At 32.7% G+C, this 12485-nt stretch overlaps 1 protein-coding gene across 1 annotated transcript; it reads left to right on the top strand.

Moving 5' to 3' along the window:
* Positions 1 to 386: 386 nt before the first annotated feature.
* On the top strand, positions 387 to 7592 carry LOC102579329 (CMP-sialic acid transporter 2). Its single transcript, XM_006353205.2, has 13 exons — positions 387 to 597; positions 886 to 997; positions 1129 to 1208; positions 2130 to 2205; positions 2307 to 2407; positions 4199 to 4270; positions 4466 to 4514; positions 4602 to 4643; positions 4871 to 4992; positions 5469 to 5528; positions 6153 to 6201; positions 6826 to 6920; positions 7028 to 7592. Exons 1-13 carry the CDS (start codon positions 542 to 544, stop codon positions 7077 to 7079), a joined length of 966 nt encoding a protein of 321 aa, XP_006353267.1. The 5' UTR covers positions 387 to 541; the 3' UTR covers positions 7080 to 7592.
* Positions 7593 to 12485: the final 4893 nt, after the last annotated feature.

The following is a 12485-nucleotide window of genomic DNA, read 5'->3' as shown; positions in this document are numbered from 1 at the left end:
TTAAGTTTTAGTCTGCGTTTCAAATATAATTAAAGTTTAGCCATTTTAAAATACAAAAAATTGAACGATCATATCTCTAAACTAAAATACTAATATCCTTGAATACCTTAAAAATAACAGTATATGACAAAAGTTAAATTTTTGACGTTGTGTCTAAATTTAAATTTTGTCAATACTATATTTAGACAACGTATATATATCTAAAATAAACCAAAATAAGCACATGTGCAAAACACTTTAGAAAGAGGACAAAAGTTAAACGACAACGTCAAAATTGGATATCCGCACACTTTATCCGAAGAGAGAAAAAATGTAGATGGGCCATAAAATATTCCTTTTGTGAATTTTCAAAGCCCAGCCCACAAAAAATAGAGACCGTCCAAGCCCATCATCCCTTTCATTTCTTCACACTTCATCGCTGAATCTTACAAATCTCCAAAGCAAACTGTGATTCGGAAGCTCTTCTTTATCTACAATTTCACCCATGCGTTCGACGAATTGCCTGAAATTCGGGATCGAACAAGTGTAGGAAGCATACATCATGGCCACGATCGGAGCAATGCCGGAGATTGGTGGCTTCCGACAGAAAAGCCGAAGGTATTTGCTCTTTTTCATCCTCATTTCAGCTGAAAATTTATACGTAATCGGTGTTATAGTTCTAATAACCGGTTGCGCCACAAGAAATTGAGGCGTATAGTTCCATTATTGATCTAGGGAGTTTAATTGAACTCATTGATTTTACCTGATCATGTACATGTAATAAATTATGCTCACTATGAACTACATCCGGTGTGTGTTATTAGCTAGTTAGAGTCTACTGTGTAGCTAGAGCCTGCGATAATGAGAAGAGTTGCTCATGTTTTGTTTTTCTATTGGCTGGAATAGGTCATTTGTAACACTTATTCTGACAGTTCTTACGAGTTCACAATCGATTCTCATTGTTTGGTCGAAGAGAGCTGGGAAGTATGAGTACAGTGTAACCACTGCAAATTTTCTGGTTAGTGAAATGACACAAATCACAAGAGTTTTTTTGCTGCTTTTGCAATGTTGTTTTGAGCTTATAGTTGTAAACAATGGTTCAATTGTCACTTTTTGTTGTGTAATTGAATTCAAACTTCTATGTAATAGGTAGAGGCATTGAAATGTGCATTGTCTCTTGTGGCCTTGCTAAGAATCTGGAGAAAGGACGGTGTTACTGATGATAACAGGTTTGTAACAATTTTTGTGTACGGAGCTGAATTACTATTTTCTGCCTTCTCTATCTGTATTATGAATCTACTTGAGCACTGCATGTATAAAATCCTGTGCTTGTCTAGGAACTTTTTAGCCCTATTAGAGAAAATATAGAGAATTTCTGGTACTTTTTAAAAAGTTTATTTTGTGTAGTGTTTGCTTGAAATGAATTTAAATGGAAAAAATGGTTAGTGAGCTATCATATGGCCAACCCCTACTTGTTTGGGACCGTGGCGCAATAGCTTTGTGACAATGGTGTATGGGCCAACTTGCACACTTCTCGACTATTCACAAGCATCAGGTAACTATGCAAACCATGACTTAAGGTTGACGGAAAGAAATACCTTACCATGACTTAAGGTTGACGGAAAGAAATATCTTGTATGTTTTGTCTCTGCTAAGATTTGAACCCTGGTTTCCAAGGTTTGTACTCACTTCACCAACCACTAGGCTACACCTTGGTTGTATGGTAAAAATATATATTTTTATATATTAGCCAATTCAGTTGGATACCCTACCTTGTAAGATCTTAGGGTATTTGCACAAGGCTTATGGTCAACTTCGCCAGAGAATTTAGATCCAAATGCTTGGTTGTAACACATTCCATCTTACTGTTTGATTTTTCCTATGTGTATGAAATAGCTTTGGTTTTATTAAATCATTTAATATGAACTTTTCAATTTTTCTTCACTTTTGATTTGTCTATCAAATAATGACTAGTGAATGACATAATGAGTTACTTTTGGAAGATTTGCTTGGTGGATGACACTGCAAATTGTCAAACATTTTTATTGATCTTGTCTCTTGAATAAGAGTTTGCATACTGAGGTTTGTTTTCAGTTATAAGTAGGCTAGTTTTTTTGTCTCCTGTCCTATTAATGTAATGATTTTTTTAGGTTGAGCACTACGTGGGATGAAGTTAAAGTGTATCCTATTCCTGCTGCACTTTACCTTGTCAAGAATCTACTTCAGGCAGGTTTATATTGCTTTTTGGTTATATCTTTCTTTGTTTCCAGACTTGATTAAGTCTTCTATCTCACATGTTGTTGATTGAATCTCATGGGTCTTTGCAGTATTACATTTTTGCCTATGTAGATGCTCCTGGATATCAGATACTGAAGAACTTGAATATTATCAGCACTGGCATATTGTATCAAATTATTCTCAAAAGGAAGTAAGTCTTTTCACTAATTAAGGATATGAAGTTGAACTTATGGTGCAAATTTTGATGAACAGACATCTTGTTGTCTGGGTAAATACATAAAAACAACAGACAACAAAAAAGCCCCAGAATATTTTCTTGTTGCGAATACTCCATTTGGCCCAAATTAATTTGAGTTTGTCTTCTCTTAGCATAAAAAGCTCCAACTTCAATGTACTCTAATGCTGCTTTAGATAATTATGTGTGTGCCTATATATACATATGAGTAATTTCATATATATGCTCCCTCTGTTTCACACTGAATTGGGGGTTCCTTTTTATAACGTAAGGTTACTTTCATTAATAAAGTACCACAGAGGTACTACAAAATACAATCAAAGCACTACTGCATTGATGCTATAGTTTTATCTCCAATAGGTCCAAAAATCTAAGTAGTATGATAAGCTTCCAATCATGCAATTACTACACCAAAAATACAAGTCTTATAAACATCTATTTATAACAAAGAAATATGAAGTCTTTGGCCTTCAAAGCATCTCTTATTTCTTTGTAATCAGATGTCTCACATAATGCATAATGGAAAACGAGGAGTAGTTTTCCTGTTCTGCTTCAATCCCTTGTTTACTCTTTGATTCTGCCAGCATTCCAGTAAGTTTCTAACACTCAGCATTCAAATAAGCTTCCAGCATTCCATTAGCAAGGTGTTATGTGTTTTACTTTAGTGATCAAAGATAGAATGTAGTCCATTCGCCGTAAGGAAGTTTGTCCACCTCTTATTTTGTTTGTGTTCAGATACTTAAAAAAAGAAGATGTTGTTTGTGCTGAGATACTTAAACAGTTCAGTTTTATGAAAGAGGGTGAGGAGGGAGGAAGAGAGGTTAAGAGGATGGTGATGCATTTTAGGAAGCATTTTTAGCTTTTCAGGCTTTGGGTCCTAAATATATAGGAGGAAATCGAATGCTGGGAAGCAGCTGCAGCCTGCATGGTAAGATTAAAAGATACCATGTTGCAGTGGGAAAAAGAAATGAGCTGCAAGAGGGAGGAACCACAGCTAAGTCCCAGATACTTGGACAGCCTATTGTGGTGAAAAATAGAAGTTTGACAACGCCCCATGTAGGAGAGTAAAAAGTTTTCTATGCTTCCATATATATGGTGTATGTCTCTTTCCTTAAAGATGAGATCAGGTGTGCTATCTATCTCCTTAGTTTCACTTTGATTTGTCAAGGAATGAGCAGTTAACACTTAACACTCAGTAAAGCCTATGCCAGTTTGCTCCGCCATATATCATGGAGGTTAGTTGATTGGCAGCCCCTGTAATATACAAGGAGCTGGGAGTGTATCTATCTATTCTGGAAACCTTGTACTGCAAGGTTGTCCTGCACTATTTTCTGATTCGGTGGATATGAACGGAAAAGCTTGACCTTTTTATGAAGTTTGAATTTTATTCAAGTGATAGGAGAAACCACGTTCAAGTACACAAAAATAGAAAATCTTAAAATTTTCTATGAAATGCATTGATCATCAAGAATATTGTATGGATGCCAAAAAATGTAAAAAAAGAAAAGAAAAGAAAAAGGTTCCACTAAAGGTCATCTTCAAGGGAAAAGCTTTTCTTATTAAAAAGAAATTCTAATTGACAGATATGACTATAGGAAGCTAGTAACCTCAAGGTGAATAATATAGTCAGGTTTGCTACGTTTATTTTGTCATCTTTCTGGATAATATTATAAGAATGTGTTCCTACTTGTTTACCTATTTTGATGTTCTATATTTTGTCACACTCAAAGCAACATTCACTTTCAGGTTAACTGAAATTCAGTGGGCTGCTTTCATTCTACTTTGTGCTGGGTGCACCACTGCACAGCTTAATCCTAGGTGAGGTTATAGCAGTTTCCGCATCTCATCTCTAGAACTGTTTATATAGATGAATATCTTGTTATATATTTTTTGTGTTTCAGCCTGGATGGTAAAAGATGGCAATCATGATTTTACTGCTTATATTCTGTTGATTTTATATGAATAGAGAAATGAACAATGGATTTCTCTAATGTAATGATGCTTTCTGTACAGTTCTGATCATGTTCTTCAGGCTCCTTTACAAGGTTGGGTTATGGCTATTGTAAGTTGCAGATATTCCCATTACTATATAACATTAAGGTTAAAACTATTGCTTCTAATGGTTTTATACCTCTTCGTTTGATTTCAGGTAATGGCCCTTTTGAGTGGTTTTGCAGGAGTTTACACAGAGGTACATCTTTTCAGATATGTTCTGTTAGATAAGTAGTCCAAAGATATGCACTTTAGATGACCTCAGAACTGCTTCTCACTGCATTTTGCTTTACTAGAGTTGAGCCTGGTGATTTACGTGTTTAATTACCATCTCAGGCTTCATCAGCAACCGAAAAATGCTCGGCATAACGTTAAAGTAAACTAGACTCAGATACCATGTGCATAAGTTTTCTTTTATCTTTGCAGGCTATAATTAAGAAGAGACCGTCAAGAAATATTAATGTTCAGAACTTCTGGTTGTATGTCTTTGGAATGATCTTCAATGCTTTTGCAATAATGACTCAAGATTTTGATGCAGTCATGAACGAGTAAGTTGATAGCATTCCTTCCTTTCATTTTACAATGTAAATATTTGCATTGTGCGCCTCTTTTTCTCTAAAATAGAACACTTGTAATATGCTATGACCTCAGGTTTTTTGAGCTAGCTTAGTAAATTAATTGTACATTGGAATAGAGAATCATTCCAATATCTTGTGATTGAAGTTTAGTTGTAGTTTAACTTATGGGAATATTATCTCAGGCATACCTTGTTTTTTCTCAGTACTCTTTCCATTTCTAAAGGTTCTTTTGGAGCTTTCCTATCTGTCCATTATATTTTATCGTGATTTTTAGTTCCAATCATTATTGTATGATGCTTCATTCACAAATAAACATTAGGTTAAGCACATCACAGTTTCAGTGACCACAGACAATAACTCTTCTTGAAAGGACATTACCTCATCAGATTGAGCTTCATGTTTTGTTATCTATGTAAAGTTTTACAATTTGACCTTATCTTCTGCAGTGGATTCTTCCATGGATATTCACTGATTACGGTTCTCATGATTCTCAACCACGCACTAAGGTTTGATTTCCTCTAAATCTTCATAGTGGTATTTTATACATATCAAGATTATGGATACATTTCAAGATTATGGATACAGTGGAGAGTACTACTTTTCTTGTGCTAGCTATTTCATGTTCCTGAGGCATAAACGTACTCGAAAATTTCTGTGCTTTGCAGTTGCTTAGTTTAGTGTTTAAGTTGTTCTCTTGATAAGCATTAAGTTAATGGAACTATTTTGTATTGGCTGTGTTCATTGACATAAACAATACTCTAGGGAAAAGACAGTTCCACTAGGTGCAAGCTCTGCCATGTTGCATTTTTTCCTAAATTGTTTGTTTGTCGTATTTGCTCAATGTGCTGTTTTTTTTAATTTTTTATACAATGTACACTCACCCCTTATTGTGTTCATTTGCAAACCTAATTAACCATTCAAAATGATTTGTATATACACTGAAACTGGGTTATTTAGATAGAGTAACTTTGGGTGTAAGTTTCATTTCTGCTGCATTATTCCTTTTTTTCCTTTTGCCTGTGGTTTTTTGGTTTAACATTCTGTCATTCATCTGTTTTAAATTGGATTGATTGCATCATCACTCATCAGTGGCCTTTCAATTGTTTACTGACCAAGACTTCTCTCTGCAGTGGTATTGCAGTATCAATGGTGATGAAGTATGCTGACAATATTGTGAAGGTAGGGTTGACTCTGGTTGTGCATCTGCTTTAGTTTGTGTTAATTGGATTCATTAGTCTAGTGCCAATTATCCACGTCTGAGATCACCGTAGAATATCTATGTTGTGAGCACAATGCCTGACATGCTTTATCTTTTCCTTGGCTATGTTACTTTTCTAATTGAAGAGTAAAGCAATGATGGTAAACTGGACTAGAGATTCCACTCAAGAAATGATGTATACTAAGCTGCTAACTTATTGCTTGAAATGTAATTACAGAGAAAACAGACATTCCAAAATATTTGAGCTATCGGCTGAAAATTAGGACAATGGTTAGGCGACTATTTTGGAGTGCTAAAACATTGATGGATCAGGCATGAAGTTTAGCTACCATTTAAAGAGTCTCTTAGATCCCTCTTATGAAGCTCTAGGATGCACTCATATCCACGTCCTTAGAGTATAGAAATGATTGTGGTGCAGTTGACAATGAGATTTCCTCTTCCTTTTCTTTTGCTTTAAGTTTGCGTGCTTTTGAGGAGATATAGTCCTGTAAAGAAGGGACGAGAATTTTGTCTCTCGCACACACAATCTGCCTATGAACAAGCTGACAAGATATCATTTTAATATAGCTTGTAATTGTTTGCAGGTCTATTCAACTTCAGTTGCAATGCTACTGACTGCAGTTGTTTCTGTATTTCTGTTTGGGTTTCACCTTTCCCTTGCCTTTTTCCTTGGTTCCACGTAAGTGTGAAAATTTGTTTTACCGCTATGTTTTTTTCATCTTTGGGGAAAATTCCACAAATTTGACAAGGCATATAACTGAATAGGAATTTTATACTTCTTTGCAGCGTTGTTTCTGTAGCGATATATTTACACTCGACCAGCAAAGCCCGAAGATAACAACCACCTTCACCTTCTGAGCTCTCTTGGTGATACCCAATAGTCATCCTACTCCAAGCTCAGTTCGATTTTCTTTCTTGCCAAAAGTGTTAGCAGATAACTATTTATCCTACCGCAGCTTAAAAGTTGGCCTCGTATTTATCCTTGGAGTGGAGTTGGCATTTGAATTTCGGACTGAAGGATACTTGTGATCGACTACTAGATGATCTCCTCATTTCTGTCAATTCTGAATTCAAATAGCAGCGTTTATTGCCCCAGCAAAGGTATTAGGTATGTGAATTAGATGATATTATACAGTGCAACAAGTCCCGGGACAGCAGAATACTTCACTTTGTACCACAATACATTTGACGTGGTGCATAATTTCATGAACATTTTTTCGCTCTTTCAAATGTAATTACTAGTAGTATTATTGTAATAGCAATTTGATCAATATGTGCTTGTATGGTGTGTACTTCGATGTTTAGCACTTGTTCTAGTATTAATTTTACGGTAGTTATTTGTGTCCTGGTTCATACTTGTGAAGTTTTGTATTTCCTTGAGCCGAGGGTTTATCAAAAATACTCTCTACCTCTCAAGTTTGGGATAAGGTACGCGTACACTCTACCCTCCCGAACATTGGATATATTGTTGTTGTCACTTGTGAAATTTGTGACGTCATAGCTTGGAAATGTTCTTGAATCTGTCTATATTTCTTTTATAATTGAGAAATCTTCGAGGGTGATATAACAACATTGTTCTCCAATAGATTTTGAATTTGTGTGAACTTAACCACACATCATTTGTTAAGCAGCGATCTGCCAACTACAGTCAACTATTCTCCTTCACCAATTAGAAGGATCGAGGTTAGAAAAAACACTTGAGATTTACGAATTCTTCTCTAATCCACCGAGTTAGTCATTATGTCTATCAAAAACAACCTTTCTACCCCACAAAAGTCAGTGGATTAAAGCGTTTACACTGAATATGTTGTTATTAAGTCAAAAAGAAAAACTAATCCTTTATTCAATGTGCAAGTATACTTTTCATCTGTACAATGTACATGGCAAGAAAAATAAATTTAAAAAAATCACACCTTAAGAATCTATGCAGAATTCTTCATCCCCACCCCCTCCCCGTGCGCCATTTCTTCGAGAGACTATTTCCATGTCTTGAACTCATGATCTGAATTTCCGTAAGAGACTTTTCATAGCTCGACCTCATGATGTTTTCGCAGCTCAAACCCATGATTTGGTCACATGCCTGCAAGAAACTGTTTCCATAGCTCGAACTCATGATCAGCTCACATGATACCAACTTTACAAGTAGGACCAAAAAAAAAGTAAAAGAAATCCCAGACCCCCACCCCACCCCACCTAAGGAATTAAAAAGCATACAAATGAAAAACTGTGTGCTCTGTTTTTACAAGTTTTAGCAATGAAGATCATCTTTAACAAAACCAGACTATCTCCATCCCGTTCTTCACAAAATCTATACACACTTTAAAAATCTTGAAAAGTCAAAGTCAAAAAAACACGCAGAATCTTGAATCCATAAACTTAAAATCCTGAATCCGTCTCTGCTCCTCTCACGGAGACGTAGAAGATCCAAAACTATTCCCTCTACAATACCTTAACTCCAATGAAATCTGTCTTTCAAGTTTCAATTGATTATAGAAATTAGCAATAAACATTTCAGCCCTTTTATCAATATCATCTTCTGATGATGGATAACTCATAGTTCTTTGAAGTCCTTTAAATGAACCATTATTTGCATTTTTAGCCAAATCTTGATCATCATTTTCATCAATACATATTACATTCAATCCAGTTGGCTGTTTTTGCAAAATCTTCTCATTGAAACTCAATTGATGCAAACTTTTTCTTGATGATCCAATCAAATATGTTGCTAATTTCCATTTGTTGATATCAAAATTTAGTAAAAAAGTAATCTTTTTTACTGCCCTTTTTAGTTTTCCTAATAAAGACCAATTCTCTATCCCCATTTTTGTTGTTTTTTGACTCGAGAAATAAAGCACTGAATTAACAAACTATGAAATGTCGAAAAATGAAAGAAGGGTAATTTGTTCTTGAACAGAGTTGGTCTGCTAATAAGAAAATGAAGTCTTTTTAAATCGCGATAGATCTGAGTGGGAGCGAAAAAAGAATATGATTATAGTGAATATATAGTCAAGAAAAAAAAGAAAGATATTTCTATTTTTTGAAGAAGAATTGAAGAAAAATGGATAATTGGTTTTTTTCTTTTTTGAGATTGTGTTGGTTGTTTGAGAGTTTTTTTTTTCTTTGGGTGGGTGGGGTTTCTTAGGTTATATATAGTGAGAATATGTGGACTAAGTCATATTATTGAGGCACTATTCAAATTTTGTCCTTGTTAGTCATTATAAAAAGAATTAATTAGTTAATTACTTTTAAGATTTTTTTTAAAAAAAAAATTATGAAAATTTTCTTGGACTTAAAACACCCTTAAGTTGAGTGGCAAAGATGGCGACAAGAGAGATTGAAATTCACATGCAAGTCATGACAAATCGATATAACTTCATACTGTATTCAACATATTTGATATCATGGTCGATTGCTCATAAACTTGATCGAACCAATATAATTCCAAAGCGTGCTACGACACAAGGAAGCATGTGACTCGCAAGTCATGATAAATATGTATGACTTCTTATTATATATAACGACTAATTATCTTGTTGGATTAATTACAGATCATATCAAATCATCACAAATTCTTCTATCGGAATTCGAGCTTGCAATATGTCGCCTTTTTATTGCAATTGCAAGGGTAGATATGTCATTTATCTTTGCTCGTAAACCTAAATTCACTAATTTTAATTTCTGAATCCGTCTCCGTAACATGAAATGCATGGGGTGGCTATGGAGAAAGTTGGTAGGGTTAAGGAAAATAGATAAATACGTGGAGAAAAAGACAACCGCGTTATAAAATATGACAGCTACACACGTAAGCTAAAGGCTCTAAAATTCAAGCAAAGAGACTTTTTTTGGTCAATGATTTTTTCTTTTATTTTTTTGAATAATTATTCTTTCTTGGAAATTTTGTATAATTTTTTTGTTTTTGTATGATGTTATTAAGGTTTAATTGGTTATTTCGAGGATGATTCTTGATTCAAATTTTGTGTATAAAAAAATGATGTCAAATGTGTTTGTAATACTAATCTAAATTAATCGAGTGTCAGATATATTAGATTGAAACTAAAAAAAGATTGGTTACATTGTAGAATATTTCGGATTAATTAATAAAAGTTTGATTAGTTTATGATAAGGATTAAGGATAGAGTCATAGGCAAATGCTTAATGATTTACCCAACTAAGCATTTCTTTGTCTGGTTGGTTAAGACCAAGTCTATTTTTTGTTATTTCTTTTAAAAAATTGTTGTTTTAAGTTTTTTTTTGGGGGAGATTTTAATGGTATTTCAGAAAATATTGTTGAGAATAAGAATGTGCTACATTATTGATTGAGTTTAATATATATATATACTGTTAGAGTAATAATAAATTAAAATTTATTATTATGTCATTAACGAATATTTTATCGGTAAATCTTCTTAAAATTAATATTTATAATTTTAAAAACAAGACATGATACTTGTGTCAACAAATACAAATAATCTGTGATATCAACACTAACCACAAATCCAATAAGGTTTGATCATAGTCATATCAATTCAATAAATATATAATATGTGTTTTTACAAATATGATCATCACTAAATTATGGTTAACTAATTTAACACTTCACTATGGTATATCAATATAATTTGGTATAAATATTCGATGTAAGTAAATTTTATCAGCTTATTTCTAATATGTTTGTTTCATTTCCTTATCGATTAATTAACATAAATTATTAATGTCATTGATGACAATGTAACTTATATTGTTAATAAAATATACAACTTTCATTTTTGACAACAATTTAATAACTAATTAATGATACAAAGTTTAACTATATTGCTACCCATTTGGGGAGAATGTATATTTAATTAATTGCCGGCTAACTAGAGTAGTAGGTATGATTAAACAAAAATAAAGGAAAAGTTCAAGAAGAAAATAAAAAGACTTTATATTATACTATACTTTATTGTATTTTTATATGCAACAAGTTATTAAAATATATATATTAGGCTTTTAATTTTTCTTAGCTATCTTGAGTTCTACAATAATATGATTCTTTTTAGTAGCTTTTTTAATTCATTTGACCTATCAATAAGAGTATCATGATAATTTTTGTTCCAAATTATATGACACTCTTTTTTATTATATATTTTTAACTTATTTGACATATTCTATGTCTCTGACAAAACTCGTATAATTTTATACCTTGAAAATTTGTTAAATCATTCAAAATTTAGATTATCGTATTTGTTTTCTCTATCAAACTAACGTTTAACAATATTTTAAGTGTTTATTTATTTTTTCGATCATAACCTGTATAATATACAAGTTGAAATAAATATCTTAAACTCCCTTTCCAAATTAAATATAGTTATTTAAATAGCACATGTAATATTCTTCTTTTTTCCCACAAGTGCCTTGTTATGAAATAAATCTTTTTTTTATTTTTCGGATCTCTAGTGAGTTATAGATAAATTTTGAAAATATCAAATCTACTATGATTCTATCATTCATGACACAAAATAGATTGAAACGCATCTACAAGAATTAGATGTTTACAATTATTATTTTTAAGTCAAAGAGTTCAATTTTGACTAGTGGGGCATGAACTAATAAAACATATTCCTAATTATGATCTTTTTGGTCAATTTGAGGGGCAATAATAAGCAAATTTACTCAATTTTTTATTTTTTTTAATATTTGGATTATGCTTCAAATTCTGAGTATTCAAAGCTATTAAAAAAGGCTGCACAATGGATTGAAAAGCATGTAGAATAATGGGTCAATTTTCTAATACTTGGAAGCCAAGTCTCCATTTTTGCCATTTTATGTTATCATTAATTATATTAAGTAAATTGTTTAATTAAAACAAATACAATTTTTTTTTACTAAAGCTATAGATTCTGCCGAATCCGTTAGCTCCACCTTTGATAAAAAATAAATACCGCATTTAATGTTTATACCAAAATATATTTTAATTTATCATATAAATAAATATTAAATCGAGAAGAGAATATATATTGATTAAACTATGATTGTATGATGGATTATCTAAAGAGGTATATTATGTATCCTTATTCCCGCTTCAAAGAAGCATCTTTGCATAAATCAATATTGATTTCTCAATCAGTTGACTTTCGATTTTGTAGACTCAAACAGAAGAACTCCGTAACGACAGAAAGCGTAGATTAAATTGATGTAAATATCAAATATGAATAAATTTCATCTCCAACTCAAATTTTTGAGGCAAATTAGTAATATAATCAAT

The sequence above is a fragment of the Solanum tuberosum genome, unplaced genomic scaffold, assembly GCF_000226075.1.
Source record: "Solanum tuberosum cultivar DM 1-3 516 R44 unplaced genomic scaffold, SolTub_3.0 scf00152, whole genome shotgun sequence".
In the NCBI taxonomy this organism is placed as follows: Eukaryota; Viridiplantae; Streptophyta; class Magnoliopsida; order Solanales; family Solanaceae; genus Solanum; species Solanum tuberosum.
The sequence above is the reverse complement of the archived record's forward strand: the minus strand, read 5'-3'. Positions and strand labels throughout refer to the sequence as shown.